This window comes from Pararge aegeria, chromosome 19 (assembly GCF_905163445.1).
Source record: "Pararge aegeria chromosome 19, ilParAegt1.1, whole genome shotgun sequence".
Taxonomy (NCBI): domain Eukaryota; kingdom Metazoa; phylum Arthropoda; class Insecta; order Lepidoptera; family Nymphalidae; genus Pararge; species Pararge aegeria.
In genome coordinates this window covers 4518552-4543013 of record NC_053198.1, presented here as the reverse complement: position 1 = coordinate 4543013, position 24462 = coordinate 4518552, and the positions used below count along the sequence as shown (strand labels likewise).

Genomic DNA, 24462 nt, shown 5'->3' with positions numbered 1-24462 from the left:
ACATGCTCGCAATCCTTTCGTATTAAACTCTGTATCGTCAAAGTAAAATGCACCTAATACCGTTTTAGGAGTCGGATTTCGATACGTTAATTTTTACGGTCGTGAGAGTGCCAGATCCATACGGACAGACATCCGGACGTCCTCAAATATTTTTGTTTTTTTTTTTTTTACTTTGAACAAAATAATTGTTTTTTTAAATATCGAATACATTTAAACGAATGTTTTTTCTTGATATTAATATGATAATATTATCCTATAAGTGCGATGGCAGAAAAATACAGTCATTCTTAGTTTCGAAAAGTCCTTGACTTTCATATAGCGGGAGTAGAGCAGATCACCGCAACGCTTCGCTTATGTAGGCGTGCAATTGAGTCATTTATAGTCGTTCGATTATAGATATTGATTAACTTCGGTCGTTTATAAATACCCATTACTTACACCTATTCATAAAATAAGTAGTAAAAAATTAATCGTGACCGAGCTACGGTCGAATGCAGCCTTCCGCCAATAAAGCCTGTATCACTGATATTACGTCGCTAACATAACGGTCCCAGCACCGGCGCACGGCCGTAGTGGGGCAATGGTTCGGCAGCCAGTTTATTGTTATACACGAACGAAACAGACAGTGTTGCGTTTTTTTCCATGAACATATAAGTTTTTAAAATATTCTAAGTCTATCTTAAAGTTATAAGAAATGTCTGTACCAAAATATTTCGAGTTAGAAGATGGAGACCGTTTGCCACGCATTGGATTCGGAACTTGGCAGGTAAATCTATAACCTTTTTATATGACTTGTATGTATGCTTCAATTATATCAGTACCTCTATGTACTATAGAGGACAGCCTCGTTTGTCAAGTGGTTAATTACACTACCGTTTACGAGGTACTGGATTTCATGTCGTTGTCGTTGTTACAAAAATATTTCTGTAAAAAAAAGCTTAGTAACCGGAACTAGGAAATTGTCTTGATGAGCAAGCTGGTCACCGGGACTGACAGCTTCAACTATTAGCACTTAAATGTGATGTAAATTGATAAACCCGCCAACCCGTATTTGTGCAGTGTGGTGGGTCTATGCTCTTAACCTTCTTTCATATGAGAAAGAGGAGTCTTGTGCCGCGCTAAGTAAGACGATTTTTTAAACCTGTTTGTATTTATGATTGATGTTACGGCTCTCAAAAAAAAACGAGATCTCATTCAACTAAAATCATCATAATAGGTACATAGGTATTTAGATATTGTTTGGTTTAGTCTGCAGATGACTATTAGAGACCTAAAGACTAGACTAGAGCAAATAGCTAGGTAAAGCAAATGTCTTTAAGCGCGATGGAGATAGCGGAGTACATAAATATATATGGTCTTCAGTATGCATTACGATCCTGTTTGCTCTTATCTACAATCAAACTAGCAGTTAAGTATAAATAAACATTCCAAAGTGCATACACCTTCTGGTCTGCGGCTAATCCGAGTCCTGATAAAAATTAACTAAGAAATAAGTACCTACCTACTAACTATATAAAATAGTTGCCGTAGTAGCTAGTACATCCGCAGGGTCATTACGTTTCGGATTGGTTTTAGCGGATTTACCCCAATGATTTTAACAGCGTTGGCGGGCTTGATGGCGAGACTTGGAATGAGGCTCTGCCAGGGAGAGTTTGTACTCTAGGGCTCGAAGACGGCCTCCTAAGAAAGGCCTCCTCTGGTTGAGAGTGGCGCTAATTGGAATGGTCGGATAGACTGCTTGAAGTAAATTATTGAGAGTTTTTTTAAATATACGGCCTCGTCCGGTGAACTGTTGCGCCGGGTTAACCTCTATCCTCCTTTGCCGGAACCAAGCGCTTAGGCTCTCGATAGCTTTTTTGAGGCGGGATATGATGCGGTGAAGGGTTCGATATGTGGTATAGTGGTGGTTGCATTCGCAAATTTGGATAGCTCCACGTAGCCCCTACGTGAACTACCACACTTAGGGAGGTCACTTGTGTAAAGCACGTATAGGAGGGGTGATAACACAGGGCCCTGAGGGACTCCGGCTCGTATGGCCCTGGTAGACGACAGAGTGTCATCGCTCGAATTGTCTCTTATCAGATGCAAAAGTCGATCCGGGATGCCCTGGTGGTTAAATTACGTATCTTGCGACAGGCGTAAATCTCGCAATCGCTGCTGTCAAACGTCACTTGTATCATGACAGACAGACAGCAGTCGTTCTCTAGTTCACCATGAACAACAAACAAACAACAAAAACTAAATAGAATCGAAAACGTTTACGAAACCACCGCAGCGAGGCACAGTTCCTAAGATGCTGGCAGCATTGCGTTTTTAATTATGATAACTTATAACTTATAGTCTGATTTTGAATAAAGAAAATACTTACACTACAAGCAATTTCAACTTCCGCACCGTTCCATTTTCAGGGGGCAGAGTTGGAACCCCGGTACCGTGATTTGCTATACGTTCAAATGTTCAAACTGGACCGAACTGAGTTTAGGTCGCTCAATCGCTTTTAGTTTTTCAACTACGGCACTTTTCGTTGTGAAAAGTATGATATTTGACTAGGTCAAATAAATGAACTCGTGAGAACTAACTTAGTAGGAAGTTAAGCAATTAAAAATGTGTACGTGTTCTTGATGTTTGTATGGTTTCGATACAGGGTCGCAAACTTTCATAATAAATCTCACTAAAATGGTGATGTTAAATGGAAATTAAATCATAACAGAGATAGGTACATAGAATAACAAAAGTTAACAACATATCTCAACCAGCTAGAAGACCTATGGACATTTGGGTCTGAAGGTATCAAACTGACGGCTGTGTTGGTTGATCCCCAAATATATATGTTTACCCGGCTAAGTTGATTGCGTGCTTCTTCTTAGACCAGGCACATTGCAACCTTATAGATTCTTATAATATTATTAATAATTATCACCTCACAATTCGCTCAATTAGATCACACTTTAATTGCCAAACTTCATTCGAGAGACAACTTTTGATAAAAATAGCCGATTCCTTAGAAAGCTATTTGCGTATTCTAATTAATAAGCCTATTCGAATAAATACATTTTGAGTTTGAATTGAGTTGGACGGAGCCGCAAAAGAGCGTGGATTTTGTAATACCCACAACACAGCTATATCCAACAGTGGACTTCGCGTCGTTCTGGTGCAATCATAATGTTGAACGAGGATTATGAGAAGTCTAACAATCCCACGGTACAATAGATAACCGTGTGACTGTGATTTTTCTTTGATATGCGATAGTCTATTCTTATTCCACGGGTCTACTTATGATAATAATAAGTATACTAGTTCTCATCTTGCTAACGGCGAATACTTGCACAGACATAATCAAGTAGCCAGGATAGTTCATCAACAACTTGCTCTTCGGTTTGGCCTTATCGATTTTGAGATGCCTTACTATAGGTACGACCCGGCGTCAGTTCTTGAAAATAGCAGTGCAGATCGAACGATTATCACTGACAGGTATATTACAGCTAATAGACCTGATATAGTGCTAGTCGATCGATCAGTGCGCCGTGCAATAATTGTTGACATAACTATTCCACATGACGATAATCTGGTGAAAGCTGAAAAGGAAAAAGTATCTAAATACTTGGACCTTGCTCACGAGATTACCGCCATGTGGAATGTTGAGTCGACCGTTGTTGTTCCGATCGTCGTTTCAGTCAATGGTCTTCTCGCGAAAAGCTTCTTCATCTCAAGAAGCTTTCGCTTGGTTGTTGGATCAAGAGTCGGATACAGAAGGCAGTAGTCCTTGAAACGGCGCGTATTGTGAGGAGGTTCCTCACTCTGGAGCCCTGACCACCGGTTGCCTGAGCCCCGCAAGCGGAGGGTGGAAGTTTTTTTTTTTTTTATAAATTATTAATAGTGTTTTTTAGTTTATTTTTAAGCATTGTTAATAATTTAAAAAAAAAAAAGAAAAATAATAAATGATAGAAAAAAAAAAGTATACTTTCTCGTTAAAAACAGTTTATCATAGAAACTGATTCCACACAATAAGAAATTATGAAATTATTATTTGTGTTGTCAGTCTAGGGGTTAATCTGTTAGGTATATCATATATGGCAGTTTTATTATATATTTAGTTTCTACGCGGCATCGTATAGGAGCGCTGAATCACTTTAAATTGGCGGAACGTATTCCGAGGTATGGTGGTAAATAGCCACGGCCCAAGCCAGAGTGGCGCGACGTAGTGAAAATAACGAGGAGGACAGGCGGAGCGACGTGGGAACGATTTTCAAACTAACTCATTCCCCATATAAGAATACCTAATCAAAACAATACTCAGGAATTTTGCCCATTTTTGTATGGGAAATTATGTAATAAATTACCAAATTATAATTATTAAGTATTTTGTAAATCTTACTGTACCAATTGTCACTATAACTCGTCCATGTATGTATCCTATCTATCTTTGTCACTGGCCTGATATGTCATTGATTCTGTCATTATCTTTGATTATATTTGAAAGGTTGGTAGCAAAGCGAATTTTATATTTCGGCAACCTTAGGCGTGCAAAAAATATTTCCGTTGCTTTGTTATTTGGATATAAATTGATTGTACTTATTCTAGTTGGCCAGTGAAAAACAAGTATTGAGATTAATAATATAAAATATTTTTATGTTATCGTCAAGCGTCTTAGATGATTTTAATAACTGACTAAAAAAAACAACATTACTGACTAATTTTTTTAATTTGATTTTGAGTTCAACAGACACACTGCTACTATATTTAGAGATAAAATTTGAAAATGTATCTCGACTATCAGAGGAGCCCTCCTATCAAATACTTACATGATGACACTGAAACTACCTCGAGCCCTTTCAACAAATTAAATACCTAAATTCTTAAAATCGGCACACAATTGACCGAAATTCGGTGAACAAGCAAATAATACAATCTAAAATAGAATGACCACCTTTTCTAATTCAGTAGTAAAATATAATTATTATTATATACAGGCTCCACCAGATGTCCTCGAAAAAGCAGTGGACGCAGCATTAGAGGCTGGATATCGGCATTTCGACTCAGCTCGCGCCTACGAGAATGAGGACGCTCTTGGCCGAGCTCTCAACCGTTGGATCGGAGGAGATGCTGCTAAGAGAAAGGAGTTGTTTGTTGTGACTAAACTGCCACCATCAGGTAAAACAATGTCCGACACAATTTTTCTCTTTTAACTAATTTTATTCGATGACAGGTGAGACATGTAGTAGAGCATTTTGTGACAGAGCTCGTCGCTACCGAATTCTGCCAGTAAGCAGAATCGCTGTGTTCCGGTCTGTTTCTTGCCATCATTTTCGCTGTCGCAACTAAAACTGCGTGGAAAACCAATAACCGCATAAAAACGTCCTCGATTGTTATTTCAGGCAATCGGCCAGAATCAGTGGAGGAATATTTTGAGGCATCACGTCGCGACCTTGGATTAGACTACATTGACTTGTACCTAATACACGTTCCGTTTGCCTTCGAACACGTGCCTGGGGACCTGCATCCCAAAAACCCAGACGGAAGTATGAAGATGGATTATTCAACCGACCTTGTCGGTGTGTGGAAGGTTGGTTCTCTTTTGTATTGCTTTCTAGAGTATTTCCAGCAGCGTCACAGTGGGATACGACGCGCGCGGATGTTCTACTTTGGAAAGTCAAGAGGTGGTTAACAGCCTAGAGCGTGAATAAATAGGGTGAACAACAATCTAAAGGGGTTCTATGAACGTAAGGTTGGGGGGGGACTTATATTAGGAAGGTCTTAAATTGGACGTTGAAATATTATTGCTTAATTTTATTTTACTTTTCTTTAAACGCGGTATATAATCTTAAACCGTATTGTTTATTTCCTCTTTGTCATAAACCTTGTATTGAAAATCTAGCTGTCAAAAAAAAAGTCAAGACGAAGTCAAGTACACACAGTCAGTACACAATTCAGAAATCAAAATTTTAAAGATATTTTGCTATGCAGACTATGAAATATAACTAAAAGCAAAAATTTATAGCTATGAAGATGGGTGTTTCTTTCCTTAAAGACGTGGAAAATTCAAGGGTTCAAGATGAAGTGGTAAAAATAATTAATTGTGGATATCACAGTGATGCTATATATAAGGCATGTAGCTATCCTAATTATGGCGTAAAAACCACTGCATCTGATAAAGATAAAACCAGCTTTAATGCTAGAAGCGAGCATATAACAATGACAAAACGTGACAAATTTTCGTGGACCAAGATTTATCGATCGCCAGTACTAATGGCAAAGCGCAGCAGTAATGGACACATAAATGCTGATTTTGATAAAACAATTCCAAATAAAACCAATGAAATACAACAAGAGAAAATGGAACCGGTTCTGAATAAATCGACAGTGATGCAAGTTAAAACACAGACTTCAATAACATCAGTTAAAAAGTTAAAGTCAAAAATGCCCATATTATGTTCTAGAATCATGCCAAGATTTTTATGCCCATGTTGCACTGGCGGTGGAGAAGATCAATTAGAAAATAATAATATGCCATATAATAGGCAGAACGCAACAGATTCCTACGAAAGTATCGAACTACGAACAACCTCTGATCATAACTTTCCACCTCCTGATTTAGATGCTTCTCTTATGAGCATTATATATTTGCAAAGAAACTTAAATCAGAATAAAAGTCTTAAAATGTATCCAAAAATTATGACAAATATCGGACGAAATGCGTATAAAAATTTTATTTGTTTTTTTAAAAATATATCTTAAAATTTTCGAACAGGCTAATAACTAAGAAACACTTTAAAAACCTCTGACCAAAAACTTTCTCTTTGAACTTCGCGTCTTGAATTATTCTAGCACGAGTTCTAGCAAGAATAGAGCACAAAAAAGAAAATACTGACATCAATCATTTGTCATTTAATTTTTGTTACAATTTGATTTACCATGGTGTTTTTTAATAAAAATATATTTTTACATAACAATCATAAAAATTAGAAGAAAATATAATATAAACCACAAAACTGTAATTATGACGGTTCTTCAGCATAAATTTGAATAAAAAATGTGCATCCTCTAAGATATCCTCTATATTAGTTCAGATCAGGATATAAACAGCCATGGTAACAAATACAGTCTTAAGATTAACGACAAGTGAATGTAGAGGATGCGAATATAGCCGTGCCCGTAGGCCCCGAAGACGAAACCGCTGCATTGATAAATTTTGTCGATTTTGTAAATATATATTCTGCTGTGAATGTTGTAAGAAAATATGCAAAAAACGCAGAAGAACTTCTAAAATAAGTCGGAGAGTTCGAGATGTAGAATATTCAAAACGTGGCAAAGGGTCCAGAAATAGAATGGATGAAGGAACTACTTCAAATACACATGAAAACGAATTGCAAGCTTATTATTCCAAAATAACGCACAGTTCAAAGTTGAATAATCCCATTCGTACAGAACAAAGATCTTCGCCTAAACCGTATTTGAATCAAAAATACAGCAACGTAAATAAAACTCTACAAATAATCGACCAAACACCTGCAAAACAAGGCAGACCCGATCACGGCGTTAATAAATATAAGCAGGTACATACCAATTGTGATAAAAGAAGAGTTCAGTCCCTAATTCAAAATTCTTCCAAGAGTTCATTGCAAACTCCTTTTCAATATACTCCTTGGCAAAAGAAAGGAAAAAATAGGCTTACTTTATCAAATATACTTTTCTGTTGCTTAGGGCTAGATGAAAACAAAGACGATACTTTGCAAGCTACGAGAACAAGAAAAACCGCCAGCAAACCCGGAGACAGAGAAACAGCTAAATGCAGTAACCAGTTTAATAACCGGTATAGTCTTAACTCCATGCAAAGCCTTAAAAGAACTTCTCATGGGTTTACAGCATCAACATCACAAATGCGATCATCTGAAAGTAATTTAAGTTTGGATTGGAGACCACGGTTTCCAAGACAGAGAAAAGAGTCTGCAATCATACCACGAAACTTTTTTAACTTGACCAACAAAATCAAATACTGTAAACCTAACCATCGCAGAAACTTTAAACAAAACACTGTTATAGTACTACGAGTGTTTAAGAATAATAGTTCAGAAACATCAGTCTTGTCTACGAAAATTAGTAAAACATTCTTAAAGCGAGAGAGCCCGACTGAAAGCATGTCATGTTCTCCCATTGACGCGATCACTAGACCCTCTAATAAAATTTGCGGTCTTGGTGAAGTACGATTGAAAACGATGTAACTTCTTCCTACGTAAAATATCTTTGGTATCGAAATATTTTACTGAGAAGCAGGAATGTAGAAGTCAGAATCATGAAGGGACCTGTCGTTTATTAAAATTGTGATGGAACACAAGACAAAATTTAAATTAGATTAAAATTGTCACATTTTCAAACATAAATATTGTAGTTTTGCGTTTTATAAATATAACAATAAATAACAGGTACTCTTACTGCATTACTTCTTTATTTTTATGCCATATTTTATCAGATAATTTTATTTCCATAACCTATACGATACTCTTGCAATTGTACATTTAAAATAACACCTTAAAAGTAATGGATAACTAAGTAAGTAGGTATCTTTCAATAAAACCCAAAATTATTTTAACTAGCACTACAACAAAGTACCTAATTTTCAGGAAGTGCTCAAGTTAAAGAAATCCGGTCGTGTCCGCCACGTTGGGGTTTCTAATATGAACGAGGAGCAGCTAAGCAGATTGTGCGCTGTTGAGAAACCGGCTTGCTTGCAAGTCGAAGTGCACGTATTGTTCCAACAGAAAAAACTGATCGCCGCTACCAAACAACTTGGGATACCGATCGTAGCTTACTCTCCCTTGGGTTCGAAGGCTCTAGCTGATGTATTAGCCGCTAAGACGGGGTAAGAAGTTTCAATGTTCTACTTACATTATACGAATTATTTATTTACTGCGTTCTCATACTTTTTCCGTCCATTTTCACAATTTAATTTTTCAGTAACCTTGAATATCGGAATAGTCATAAACTTAAGGATTGGTCCAGATGGCCAATTATTATTTATGACTATGCCGTTATTCATATTGCAAATCAAAGCGACATCGTGTACTTATGAAAATGTACGTACCAAATAATAGATAGCGATAAATCTATAATAAATAAATTCCAGTCTAGACGTATACTCTACCTCTAGACTTGACTTAACATACTAGTTATTTTAAGTCCATAAATAAAGTTAGGAATAGAATGCCATTTTTGCATAGCTTTTTAGAAATAATATAAAGTTATAAAATGGGAGAGGCTTACCACTAGTACATATCACTATATAGATCACTATACAAGAGCTATAAATCACCATTAGACTTTAATTGAATAAAGTCCAAATTTCAAATTTCGAAAGTCCAAAGCTTAGGTCCACAGGTGCTGGTTTTGCAACCTCGCTAGTAAACATCCGACGAAGGGGACAGATGCCATCAAACAGACCCAAGATTCTGGAATTTAGAACTCCCTACAAAAGTCCTATGGCCAGCAGTGGACATCCATTACTTGAGATGATAATCATGATGATGTTGATTAACAAAAGTTTTTTTTGAAACAGACGTAACTACCCAAACCTTCTGGAGTTGCCTACGGTACTGAACATCGCGAAGGCACACTCTCGTACTCCAGCGCAGGTGCTCCTAAGATTCTTACTGCAACATGGGGTAGCTTGCATCCCGAAAAGCACCGACCCGACTAGAATCCAGCAGGTAAAGATATTCTCTTCGTACCCACACTTGTTGATGATGCTGTCATAAAACTGTTCGCCACTCCAAATTATAATTATGATTGAATAACATTTAAAAATGGTTTGAACATATAGAAACATATTCGTAAGTATATTAACTATGTAAAATGTTATGTACCTACTTATTTTTATGTAGATTAATGTAAAATAAAACAAATTGTTTATTTTTCTAATTAATGAGAAACTCTTAACCAAAACTTGACGGCTTGAAAATTTTGGTTAAGAGATTCTCAATAATTAGAAAACATAACAATTTGTTTTATTTTAAATTTATGTATAAAATTTCCGTTTTTATTTAATGGAGATGAATTTATTTTTTGGACTTTACTTGTCTTATGTCATGTAAAAATCATAGCTTGTAAACCCAAAATTAAAAAAGGGTCCATTAACATAAATATTTTTCTGGAATTATATAATTCAATATAATATTACTTAAAATGTCTTACCAAAGCAAACACCAATTCAACAGTTATTGTTAATAATGTCCACTCTTTAATAAAAACAGAAATATTAAAAATATAAATCTGGCTACCACGATTTGAGAAAAGAGCTTATGAAACGCAGGACTGATAAAAGTTGTATCTTGGACCGACTATTTAAGGTGACATCCGAAGTACGGTGATGGATATCCTCCAGACTGGTACTGAGAATTTCTTATCAGTAACCGAATACTAATAAAATATCGACTTTGAACTATATTTTTGATCTTTCCAGAACCTCTCCGTATGGGACTTTGAGCTCAACAAGAATGAAATGCAAGAATTGGCAGCTTTAGACCGAGGGGAGGACGGACGCATCTGCGACTTCATGTTCTTTGTAGGGGCAGAAAAACATACCGAATTCCCATTTAAGAAATAATAGAAGTTAAACCGTAAAGTTGTTATGTGTCACGGTCTAATACATTCGTGGGGAGGCAACTTATAACAGGACAATCAAAATGCAAAATATTTCACCGAAATAAATGATTTACTAATAAGAATGCTTCTTTACTTATTTCATCAATCATAGTACTCGGTCTATTTAAGTGTTACTGCAGGCAACAGGTCTTCTAGGAGTATCTCAATGGAGAAGGGGGTATGAAGCTTTGACTTGGCTCGATTCTCAGGTTTGCGGGCTTTACAGTACCACAAGTAAGGTTTGATAATAAAATACTAGATTTTCGCGCGTTCAGTCATTGGAAAGTGTCCGTGATAAATAAGATTTCACTCAAGAACTTGCAAAAATATTTTTATTAGTTTGCAAGTGAAAATGTCAACGTGTTCGTGATTAAATCGTCGTCCGATAATCGATTAAAGTGGCGGAATATCTTATTTTACGTATGCATATATTTTCGATATTTTTAAATACTAAAAATTCGGGCACCATTTGTGCTAAATTTGTTTGTGGCACTGCATATCTAGTACAACATTGAACGAAGGGAGTTATTCAAAGCTAGGGTAAAACGTATCTATGCACAGAGGTTGACAATGCTATAATTTTCTAACTCCGTATTGATATATTGATATTAACTTTTTATTCGAATACATAATATATTTATATATAGGTACGCTATCGTAAACTTAGTACCCATTTATTGAGACTAAACGAGTGTCTGGCAGTGATACGTGTCTGATTTATCTGACTTTATTTATAGGGACCTAGGTAATAAAACAGCACACTGAACAGAATTCTATTTATTCTTTATAGTTTTGTTAGGCTTAATGTAGGTTCGATAGTAGAAATCACTGAATAGGATCACCATGAAGAGGTTCTGCGGTATGAGGATGTAGGCCGGCTCCCTCGGGAAGGGGCACTCCTTTGCGAACGCCAACACGCAGAAGTGAATGAAAAGTATTGAGAACTGCAACTATAAAATTATATAAAAGAATAAGTAAACATATTTCACTTGGTATACTAGTAGGTACTTGTACAATTTAATGCAATTCCACAATCACTAGCCGTAATACCGCATCATAAATTCAGGAATACATTGAAAAAGTGGCTATTGAGCAATGTATTTTATACAATTGTTCTGCAATTTAAGCCTCAGATCTAGATTGTTTATATATATAATTGACCAAATTTTGTATGTTGAGGTTGCCTGACCGGATATGTTGCGACTTCTTATTTTGTTAAGAACATTTTATCACATTCATACAAATAAATACATTTCATTTCATTTCATTTCATTTCAATGGAAACGCGGCTTTAGTTACCATATAGGTGGTATCATGATCATTACCAGTCAATTATCAGCCCAATACAGAGTGCACGTCTACTCTCCGAATGAGGAGAGCTTAGGCAGCAGTCCATCACGCTGGCCAAGTGTGGATTGGTAGACTTCAAACACCTGTGAGAACGTTATGAAGAACTCAGTCAGACTCTCAGGTTTCCTCACGATGTTTTCCTTCACCGGTCAAGAAAGTGATATTTTGAATTCCTTCAATTAAAAAAGCACTTTACTCCGAATTGTTAGTGGTGCTGCGATTGAACTCGGTCATTCCGAAAGAGAGGCCGAAGGTCTAATCACAATACTTTCACCGCTTCTAATGAAATTAAAACCGCATTTCTGGTGCTTCAGCTCGTTTTCGTTTCGTCGTTTTTAATTGAATTTGCCAAAACTAAATACGAACGAAATACTACGAGTCTATTATGTACCTACATAACTAATTCCATTCGGTGCACATATTTATAAGAATGCTTGACATACATTAAGTGGGTTCTAAACTAGTCGCACAAACTCCGACGAAAATTCACGTGAGTTCAGCCGTAAATTACACGTTTTTTAAACATAAAATAAAAATCGTTTATCTCGTTTCTTACATAGTAAATGATATATGTTGTGAAGACCTCCTAGTAAGCATCAAAATACTTGATGTCAGGAGGACTCACTGCACAAAGCTCGATAGCAAAGACAAGATGAAACGATTGAGTAGTGTGTGCGTGCGTGTGTATTTGTGTGTAAATGTTATTAAGTGTGTTACATTATATTTTAAATAGGAAAAAATTGAAGAAGCGCCTCAATTTCTTCATAGGTCAGTGTCTCCATATATATATTATATTGTAGCAAATTTTTAGTAACTACGCCTTAGGTTTATGCACACATGGCGGCATTTCTTAGGATGTGTGAAGGGTTGCTGGAACGCCAATTATCAAAAAGTTTTCTTCACTGAAGTTTTCTTCTAATTTGTTTCTTTACGCATTTTTTGGTGATCTAACATAAGATACTATAATTTCGACGGTTTCCACATTCATGTTTCATTAGGTTGGCCATCTGCTTAGTCCGTGAAATATTGATGATGAATCAAAAAAGAATATTTAAGTAATTCTTACAATTTGTATTTGAGTGACGTGTTTCTTCCACCAGACCGACTGCTTGTAGGAATCGTCCCAGGTGGTCAGCAAGTAATACATGTACATGATGATGTGGACGAATGAATTCACGACCACCAAGAACGAGGTGTGGCCCCCTGTTAATAAAAGAATGCCATTGATGTATCTATACCTTTTAAACTTCCCATAATCATTGTAAACCCATAACTGGTCTAATACTAACCTCTCAGAAAGAGAAGGGTTGAGACCTTAGTCCTGCACGGCTAGATAAAAACGGAGAAAGAATAAATAAATGTATCTTCTCCCGAAGTTTTATCAAGTCTCCGAGCACCGGCGCACAAATGGAAATAATATCCTAATAATATATGTGTATTACTAAACTCATAAGAAGGCTCAGAGTCACTCAGCGGGCGATGGAGAGAGCTATGCTAGGAGTATAATCAGAAATGAGGAGATCCGTAGAAGAACTAGAGTTTCCGACATCGCTCAATGAGTCGCGAAGCTGAAGTGGCAATGGGCAGGGCACATAGCTAGGAGAACCGATGGACGTTGGGGTCTTAAGGTGCTGGAATGACGACCCCGCACCGGTTTACGCAGCGTAGGTCGGCCCCCAACGTGGTGGACAGATGACATCAGGCGAGTAGCTGGGAGCCGCTGGAGGCAAGCGGCCCAGGACCGTGTATTGTGGAACTCCCTACAAAAGACTTATGTCCAGCAGTGGACGTCGATTGGTTGACATGATGATGATGATTAATAAACGGGGAAAACTTCTCCTATTCCTGGTGGTCCACTGCTGGTGGACTAAGGTCTAAACCCTTTGCTAGTGCGGATTGGAAGACTACACAGTACCTACACACGCCTCTGAGGATGTTTTAAAAAACTAAGAAATGCAGGTTTCCTTACGATGTTTTCATTCACAGTTAAAAATAAGTGATATTTTAGTTGCTTAAATTAGAAACTCCGAAAAGTTAGAGAAATGTGGCGCGAAATGAACTCGATCCTGCGAAAGGGATGACGAAGCCCTAACCACTTTATATACCTGGTCATCAATAGCCTATAACAGTTAACTGATGGACTAAAGACCTTACCCGAAGGGAGGGATTGTCGGGCAGTCGGGTTGGTGATGTAGTCGATGAGAGAGACAGAGGACGCTACTGCCTTACGAGGTTGATAATTTGATATCGCTTTTTTTTCTCGTATGCGCCCCAAAAATCTTAAATGTTTTCGGTTACTCTTTTCCCCATTACCTATATGAGTAGGTCCTATAATATGACCTTCAAATCAAAAGTGAATAAGCATCTTCTAGACAAGCGTTCTCCGCCTCAACGCTGCACCATCAGATGTGATTGCAGTCTAGTGCTAGATTATTTATCTATGATTCCTATTTCTTATTATGAGGTATGGAACACTAAAGCAAAGATACACACCTGGCAACCACTTAACCATTCCCCAGGCAACAGCGACCATCCCAAAATGGTGATACACGTGCAGAAATGACACCTGGTTTTGTTTTTTTCTCAGGACAAAAAATACCTGTAACACGACAAACACAACAGAATAATCGATGGTAGTTTCTGTCGACCTTTCTGGCGCAGTTCGAGGTTTGATAGCTTCTGGGGCATTATGAACTGCACCGTGAAGATTCGGCTGGTTCACGCAAACTAAAGCTTTAACCTTTATCATGGCATAACGCAAACCGATCCTGTTTTCATCCTATGTGTTAAAATTGTTATTTTTAGTGTCCATCAGTTTCTTACAATCCTTTAACATCTAATAAGACTGTCACATTTTCATCAATGTAATAAATTAAGTGGCAAAAAGACCTAGAGGCCGGTCCCCAACGAGATTGGCTGACCAGTTGAAAAAGTCTAATCCATGCCGCTTCTATTAAATCGCCAAAATGGCCTCTAACAGAAGCCGATGGATACAGTTTACCCACTCGAAGTAGAGATCTCACCAGGACCACGATCTTCAGTCATGAAGGAGCGACCAGAGAGAGAGAATAAATTAAGTAGGTATATATCCTTATGGTTTTAAAGTTCATACGAGAGATACTCCTAGCATAGCTCTCTGCATCGCCCGCTGTGACTCTGAGCTTTTTTATCAAGCGACGAAGACTTTGGTCTTCAGGCAATGAGAGATTTTGGATTTGCATCTTGCAAAGCATTGACGGTTTGGGAATTTTTAATTGACACGAGAAAAACACTTGTAAGGGTTAGCGACTTGACAGTAATTTTTATACTAGAGGCGAGAGTTCTCACGCTCTCAAACAATTAGTTTACGCCGTTGTGAAAAACAGAAGTATGCCTCCCAAATAGTATTTCCAATTCGGACTTTTAGTGGTTCGGCCGGACGCATCGGCTGCGACGCGTGTAATAGTTTTTGATTACTCTTAATATTATTTTTAAAATATAACAACACAACTGTATAACAACAGTTGTGTATTAACAGCGGTATAGTGACGCCGTTATCAATTCTTGAAGTACAGTGACATCATTATCAATGTCTGTTGTCCAATAGCAATGGTAAATTTAATGTGATAGTATATTAATATTAACTTCAAATATACTTTTACAATAAATCATTATTAAATATGATAATTATCAAGTTGTTACTATCACGTGCGCAAAAAACTCCGGTCTCGAACCTGTACACCAAGGAATTAAATAGCGTCGCCCGCACGCTTTTACGTTGCGATACGCCAGCAGTTATTCCTAAAAAAAGTAAATAAACATACTGTATCGAACAGATCCACGACTTTAATGAGGAAGTAGGTGTAGCAAACTTTCCATGCATACTCGTCAGCTTGCGGCCCATATTCCAATGGATTGCAAATCAGTTTGTAGTGACTCAACCATCCCAACTTCAGACCCTGAAAACAAAAATTTATTGTTAGGGTAGACAAGGAAATGGAAGATCAGTTAAATCATAGATTATATATCGACATCGATAGATCGAGCGAGAGCTGTATCTATCCAGCACGGCTAGGATATGCAGGAGACAGAAATTATATCCCTAGATTATTATCCCCTACATGGGATATTTTTTTTATAAATGCACTACGACAGTACACACATCGCCATCCAGCCCCAAAGTAAGCGTGGCTTGTGTTATGGGTACCAAAATGACTGATGAATATATTTATTAATAATATACATAACCTCCGTGGCGCAACGGTGAGCGCTGTGAATTTAAGTAGCCAGGTCCCAGGTTCGATCCCTACAGGGGCAATTTGGAACTTTATAATTTCTGAATTTTCATTTTAGTGAACTGATGGATAGGAAAACAGTTAATTTTACAGAGTTGTAGAATTTATAAAATAAAATGGAGTACGTAAGTATATCCTCTAAATATATAGACTATATTCTTTAATAAATTTATATATTATATGTATTTGCATATCTAGTTAGCAACTTAACAAGTTAAATTATATATACTATAATATTACCATAATACAAGTTAAGAGGACCACACTGTAACATTATAATAAGGTTCGAATAGCTAAATGCTGGATCAGCTGATCGGAGCCACGCGAGGCACTTGTGGTAATTATCGGACAAGACCTTTCTTTGCGAGCCGTGGTCATCGCTTTGGCAGACAGCGAAAGATCTTGAGATATGATTTTTTTCCTTCTGCAGGAAGGTAATGTCTCAGAGCGTCATCGGTTGAGATACACAACGTGGACAGAAGCGCCCTGCTGATTACATTGTCTGTCCCCTTTACCAGAACCTCTGGGTGATGGATACTTTGCATGTTCGAAATAGGAAGTCCTCGGGTACATTGTGTTCCCGGGGTGTTTGAAAAAAACACCTCACGTAATTTATGGACGCCCCGTAACTATTATTCATTAGTAACGCATGCCAGTGCTATGGTGCATCAGTATGCTTGGATTTATTTTGATCTACGAAGCAATATGAGTCTACTAGTCCAGTGGTGGTGGCTTCGTTGTAGACCAGCTGGAGGTGATCATAATATAGTATACAGGTACTGTTCGTTAGTGCTGCACCTACACGGTGGTTCAACAACACGTTAATTAAATCCGCTCTCTAAACAAGGTCAATTATACGGTTTGAGTGACATATTGCACTTTACATACAATAGACAGTTGTTTAACATTAACATAAAACGTACTTTTTTTTCGCAATTCTAACATAAACTTATAAATATTGGATGATAATCATATTAAGTGGGTTATTTTAATGCAATTTTATTTATTTTTTCGTTTCATTTTTATACTACTTAATCTACAAACTGTTGACCGCGAATTCGTGCTCGTTTATTTTGTTATCTAGTACTAACAGACCGGTTTTTTTTATCCCACTACAAGTTAGCCCTTGAGTGAACTCTCAAATGGTGGTAAATGATGATGCAGTATAAGATGGCACAGAGCTAAACCCATCAGTGAGTTTGTCGGTTATATTAAACCCCTTATCGGTTTGTACTCGATGTCGTATCGGAACGCTAAATCGCTTAGCAGCACGTCCTTGTCGGCAGGATGGTAACTAGCCACAGCCAAAGCTTCCCACCATACAAGACAAGAGTAAATTCGGTAATTAAAAATTCCAAAATTGCACCTGCCGTCAGGGAGGTCGTCAAAAAGAAAAGCGTATCTTGACAACTTCAAAAACATACTTACCTGATAAAGTACGTACACGCAGCAGGCGATTTGCAATGCGTTGTACAGAGCTATCACTTTGCGCAGGTCGCAGGCTGGTCTATTCTCCATATATTTCGGGAGCCAATTGAGTACTGTCATCAAATAAAAGACCAGTAACGCGATTCCGGGCCACGGTGTCCTCATCAATGGCCAGTTTTGTGTCCTATGATCTATGTTGATGGTATCAGACATTATAAATAAATAAATAAATCAATTATAAATAAATATACTACGACAATATTTATTTATTTATTTATTTATACTCTTTATTTGTACACCACTCAGAAAAACGAGACAAAAAAAGAACAAACACATGAAGAATGAAGCAGGATACAAAAGGCGGCCTTATTGCTAAGTAGCGATCTCTGCCAGGCAACCTTGGATTAGGAAATCTAAAAAGAAAACTAAATAGAAAACAATACACACATCGCCATCTAGCCCCAAAGTAAGCGTACCTTGCGTTATGGGTACTAAGATGACCGAATAATCTTTTAATTAATAATATATATAAATACTAAAATAGTATATTGTGCAACTAGTGCGACAAGTTGTCGACGAGAGAAGCGAGTGCGGTCACTCGCTTGAGTGGGTAATCGATGTCGCACTTGTTGCACATACTATTTTGTATTACTCATGCGGGGAAAGTATCTTGACGCTCGCTTTTGCGGTTGAAAAAGAACCGTTTGCCCATTTTAAAATTTGTCAACAAGTAAACTCGTCGCACTCAAATTATTCTTGTCGCACTCAAATTTTAAAATGGGCAAACGGTTCTTTTTCAACCGCAACAGCGAGCGTCAAGATACTACTTTCCCCGCATGAGTGATACAAAACATTCATGTTTATAACACTGGGAATCGAACCCACGGCCTTAGACTCAGAAGCAGGGTTGCGCCAAACGGCCGTCAAACACTGAATTAAATGCATACAAAATTACATTGACATTGTGCCCAAAAACAGTGAAAAAACCCCGTGGAGATCTCACTTTACACCCGCGGAATGTTGCTAGCTGACAAACTTTTTCCCATTTTATGGTGAAAGTTTAGAACATTAGAGATGAAATTATTTCTGTCAACTGCTAAATGATATCACTTTAGGTAACTTACCTAAAGTTTATACACAATTTATTAACAAGTAAGAAACTTGTTTTTAATATAAAAAAATCATTTGGAACTATTTTCCAACTAAATTTCCAATTTTAAAAATTCTAAAAGCACACTTACATAAAAGGTATCTTTGTTCTTGCGTTTGTTTTTATATATTTTTAAAACATAATTTACATTTAAAACTAATTCAAAGTTTGTTTACATTATACTTAGGTAAGTCAAGTTAGAAAACCTTAGTTAGAAAACCTTAAAAGTTACCTTAAACGAAGAGAATACTTTAGCAATAAGACTGCCTTTGCATACCAATAAACAAACAAATAAATATTGTTTCGCTGTATTTGCGTTGATTTGAATTTATTTGTGTGCAATAAAATGTATCTATCTATAATTAGATAACGTACCGGCAATCTCTTCGTTCAGATGGAAGTAGAGTTTCACCGCTCCCTTCAGTATAAGTGCCATTATTCTCCTATTCACTGAATTTCACCTTTGCAATACCAAATTTCTTCACCTGTGTGCACCTGGCTTTAACTGTTTGGATTGCGATGCTTGTCGTCCGGAAGTGCGACTGTGTAAAGCCGGATTCACATTAAGGCTGACGCGCAGTAGAATACCAATAAAATTTATTTAGTATCTGCAATTATATAAAATGTATGTAAATTTTTTTTTTTACTGCAATTTAGCCCTTGATTCCAATCTCACCTGTTGGTAAGTGATGGTGCAGGTTAACTACAATCCCTACTAATATTATAAAAGTGAATGTAAGTTTGTTTGTTACGCTTTCACGCGAAAACTACTAAACCAACCATCATCAAATTTTGTACACATATTCTTGTAACTGTTAAGTAATATAGGATACTTTTTATACCGACATTAAGCTCGGTTCCTTTAGGAGAGGGGATGAGTGTTTGAGGATTATACACCATGACTCCGACAAAGTATAACCGACTTTAATAATTATTTTTGTACTATAGAGATTATAATATGTGTTTAATTTTACCCAAACTGTGGTTGGAGAGAGAAGATAGAACTCCTCAGCGGACAGCAGCAAACCCTCCATTTAAGGCTTAGCGATACTGAATACTTTAATTTTTTTTAGATCTACAACTAAATTTAATGCCACATAAAAAAAACAAAATCAAACGCGGACGAAGTCGCGGGCAGCAGCTAGTAAGATATAAAAAAAATCCTCCTCTTTCCGAGTGTCGTGTGGGGTGACTGAGGGGATATAACGAGGAAATATACTCTATGCTACTAGTACCATCTAGTGCGATCACCAACCAATCTGCCCAGCGTGGTGATTAAGGGCTTAATTAAGGGCCCTCCCGCTTGGAGAGGCCATATATTACAATATGATTGGTGGAGTACTGACGTGCTGTCAATGTGATCGCACATTTAAAACAAAGATTGGTTATGCCAGTCACTTGAGAGCACATCAGGTACGCTCATAATAGCTAGAAGGAGTCGCTGTGGTCGGATACGACCAGGAGGATATCTATACTAATATTATAAATGTGAATGTAAGTTTGTTTGTTACGCTTTCACGCGAAAACTACTGAACCGATCTTCATGAAACTTTTTATACATATTCTTTAGAAATAATATAGTAAACGTTTCATTAAAAAAAAATTACGTAAGATAAAAAAATGTTTGTAAAAAAACTATAAAGCGACTATAGGTGTACACTATGTAGCAGTACGCTACCTCCTAAAATTACGCGGCCGAAGCCGCAGTGAAGTGGACTGATTAAGGCTATCGATGATGCAGTCTAAGATAAGGCTTGCCTGTTAGTTGTAACTTGTACGGTAGCTTTTGTATTAAGCCCATACCCCTAATCGGTTTCCACGCGACATCGTATTGGAACGCTTAATCGCTCAGCGGCACGATATTGTTGACAGGGTGGTAACTAGCCACGGCCGAAGCCACCCACACCAGATCAGCGAGAGAAAATTGAGAAATTATAAATTTCTCATTTATATATATTGCACTTTAATTTTATGACTCTCTATATCTTATATATATATTTCTTGTGTGCGTGTGTATGTCACTGAACTCCTCCTAAACGGCTGGACCGATTTGAATGATTTTTTTGGTATGCGTTTGGGTGGCACCCTGGATGGTTTAGATTCACAAATCAGCCCGACAGATGGTACTGGGCTCTGCTAGTCTTATATATATACTTCTTGTGTGCGTGTGCATGTCACTGAACTCCTCCAAGACGACGGGACCGATTTGAATGAATTTTTTGGTATACGTTTGTGTGGCACCCTGGATGGTTTAGATTCACAAATTAGCTCGACAGATGGCGCTGGGGTCCGCTAGTATTTATATAAAAATCTACGCTATGATGAACTTCACACCAATAAACGAACATTTAAAGGATGGGGATTGTATGAGGAATTACTTCACAGAGCAGATAGCAGATAGAGTGTCCTCATTTAGGCCGCACTCACTAATAGATTTGTTCTTTATCCGGAGAACATATGAAACTTTTGGATTATTTAAATTAAACGTACTCAGTACGTAATTCAGTACTTACGTGATGCGCGATAAAGCTGCCTGTTTTGTTGTCCACTGCCCATGCGTCGACACGTTAATCTAATGTGTACCCGGCCTAAGAAAATTGTTTTCATACGACAGTTATTGGTTTACTTTGTCAAAAAACTAATTCAAATTGAATTTATTTTAATAAGACAATGAGAAAAGAGTGTTCACTTTAGTAGGACCTTAAGATCGTAACATGACCTTTGATTCCAGCATGCAAGGATGCAATTTGCAGTTATTTTTTAAATATTCTTAATGCTTTCTAGGAATCACCGAGTTTTTCGTAAAACCTAAATTTTATACTTCGGTTAAATTGTTTTTACCTAAACTTGTAGGAAATATCCACATAATTTTGTAATTATAACTTTTTAAATTAAATAAAAAAAAACTTACAATACCAAATTTAAATAGTCATCGTGCTGAGAAGTGTTTAGAACTCTATCAATAAGTAGGGCCTAGGGATAGGTAAGTATTACAGTTACCAAATATAAGACACTAATACTAGACCGTTACAATTCGACAGAGCGTAAAGACTGACTGTGTATATCTGTATATTATAAATATTCAGTTGCAAGTATATAAGTCGTGTTATGTAGAAAGAGCATTGTCGGTCTTACTGCACCTACGACAATGTGAAACAGACTTCCTAGAGGCCAGCCATCCGAAAGGGTTTTCATAACATACCACCTTTGTTATGTAGAAAGAGCACTCTAAGACTAACTGCGTCTACAACAATGGAAGTGAATGGAACAAATGTAAAGGGTTTTCAGAAGTCGTGTTAAGTAAAAAGGACTATGCCAGTCTTACTACGCCTACGACTAATATGTAAAACAGTCTTTCTAAAAGCCGGCCTTGCGAATGAGTTTTCATAAGCCTTGTTATGTAGGAAGAGCTCTGTAAGACTAACTGCGTCCACAACAATGTAAAACTGACTTCCTGGGACCTGCACCTACTTTTAGGGAGTTATGTGCGTTTTTATTTTAAGTAATTAAAAAATCACCTGCTTTAACAGTGAAGGGAAATACAGCGAGGAAACCTACACGCCTGAGAGTACTCTATAGAGTTCTCACAGGCGAGTAAAGTCTACTAAACCGCAGTAGGCCACCGTTGTGGACTACAGCCAGAAACCTTCTCATTCTGAGCGAAGACTCGTGTCTTGCAGTGGGCCAGTCAAGGTTTGATAATGATTATGATTTTAACGACCTCTGTGGTGCAGTGGTGAGCGTTTTGGTTTTATAAGCATTTATTGAGTGGTTTTATAAGCATTGATTGATAATGAAAATTGAGAAAATTATAATTTACTAATATGTAAAATAGTCTTCCTAAAAGCCGGTATTGCGAATGAGTTTTCATAAGTCTTGTTATGTACGAAGAGCTCTGTAAGACTAACTGCGTCCACAACAATGTAAAACTGACTTCCGAAAGGGTTTTTATAAGTCGTGTTAAGTACAAAGAGCAGTGCCAGTCTTACTGCGCCTACGACAATGTAAAACAGACTTCCTAAAGGCCGGCCTTGCAAAAGTGTTTTTATAAATCGTTGTATGTAGAAAGAGCAATGCCTGTCTTACTGCACCTACGACAATGTAAAACAGACTTCCTAAAGGCCGGCCTTGCAAAAGGGTTTTCATAAATCGTTGTATGTAGAAAGAGCAATGCCTGTCTTACTGCACCTACGACAATGTAAAACAGACTTCCTAAAGGCCGGCCTTGCAAAAGGGTTTTCAAAAGTCGTGGCTCCGCTCTTAGCTCGTGGCCTTCCCCTGCTCCATTGCGGAACCCCTCCAGCGTCATCCCTACGGACTAATCTCTCATCTGACAAATCTAGTGGTTGACAGCTACAGACAATTCGAATATAAACACAGCGGATACTCTTGTAGTAGACGTTGTTGATCTAACCGAATACAGAGGTAACGCACGTTCTGTACCATTAGTAAGAGATCAAAATTTCGAAAAAATGGATCTTATCTACATTGCTTTAAACCTGAAATTGGCCTACAATTGTTTGGCTCGGGCTTTTGACAAACCGTCCGTAAAACAAAAAATAGGACTTGCGATCAATTTGGAGCGACTGGATGTTATGCGGAGGTACAACAACAATAGATTTGACGTAGGTGCTCTGACGAGCCCTTTCTCTCAACCGATCGACCGACGGAAGGTTTCAGGTCTGTTGGTGAGATATTTTTGCGTAGGCAACAATTACAGATTGTATCTGTTACATTTCTCTTATAGTAGGTATTAATATAGTAATAAAGTTTTTTTGTTATTTACCTAGTTACGGAATGATGGGGCTGGCATATCGGTGTTGGAAAAAAGGTCCCAAATAAATAAAGATTTAAAAAAAAAGGATTTTCGACTCTAAAACCAGTAGAGTAAGGACAATTTTACTTTGACGATATAGAGTTTGTGTAAGATTGGTTTTCGGATACCAATCTTACACTAAGACTAAGTACCGTTGTTTAGTATAAAATAGCCACTGTAACTTGATATTTTGCAATGAAAAAATAACACAATACTGTTAGTAAGGTACATTTGCCAGTCTATATTTACTTAATGTAAACAGCGATTCAGTCACCTTTTTTTGCACTTAAAACAGCAATTTTTGTAGTCAGAAAAAGATTCCGAAGAACTTGAAACCAAATAAGGAGGTTCATACTCCTTTATCTGAAATCGTTTACGCTAAACAACATCTAACGTGTAGTTGAGAAGTAATTGCCATGGATAATCGAGCCCGTTCTCTTTTTAAGACACACGGTGTGTACCAAATTTAATTAATACGGAAATATTACCTGAATAATTTCAATTAAAACTCCACCTTTCTACCTTTGTTAACATATAAGGCAAGTATGTTAGGTATATACTATAGTTGTTTAAAACTAAAAGGGCCCTGATAGCTCGACACAACTTTAGGAGATAACTATCTAATCGTCAAAACAAAATAGACCTAAGAGCCCTCGTTTTAGAGTCGACTTTCTGTACCTGCTTCTGATTCTGGTTTACCAAACTTTCCGCCAGGGGCGCTATGTATTCTATTCGAATCTTAAAGGAGGGCAATTATATCTGATAAAGGTGGTATAATTATAAAAAATAAATAAGAATCATGTTTTAAA

General features: G+C 37.2%; 2 protein-coding genes across 3 annotated transcripts; one reads left to right on the top strand and one right to left on the bottom strand.

Moving 5' to 3' along the window:
- Positions 1–541: 541 nt before the first annotated feature.
- LOC120632327 (aldo-keto reductase family 1 member A1-like) lies at positions 542–10718 on the top strand. The gene is made up of 6 exons (XM_039902172.1): positions 542–766; positions 4971–5151; positions 5376–5563; positions 8619–8857; positions 9551–9701; positions 10454–10718. Exons 1-6 carry the CDS (start codon positions 695–697, stop codon positions 10595–10597), a joined length of 975 nt encoding a protein of 324 aa, XP_039758106.1. The 5' UTR covers positions 542–694; the 3' UTR covers positions 10598–10718.
- A 679-nt stretch (positions 10719–11397) lies between these two features.
- LOC120632113 (elongation of very long chain fatty acids protein-like) lies at positions 11398–21868 on the bottom strand. Of its 2 annotated transcripts, none has more exons than XM_039901910.1 (8): positions 21749–21868; positions 21351–21425; positions 19213–19445; positions 17688–17878; positions 15789–15923; positions 14479–14584; positions 13052–13188; positions 11398–11585 (listed from the first exon to the last, which is right to left on the bottom strand). In XM_039901910.1, the coding sequence occupies exons 3-8, from the start codon at positions 19271–19273 to the stop codon at positions 11409–11411; spliced, it is 807 nt and encodes a 268-aa protein (XP_039757844.1). In that variant the 5' UTR covers positions 19274–19445; positions 21351–21425; positions 21749–21868; the 3' UTR covers positions 11398–11408. The 2 variants fall into 2 exon arrangements, with proteins under 2 accessions (XP_039757844.1, XP_039757843.1); XM_039901909.1 differs by having other exon boundaries at positions 19213–19322.
- Positions 21869–24462: the final 2594 nt, after the last annotated feature.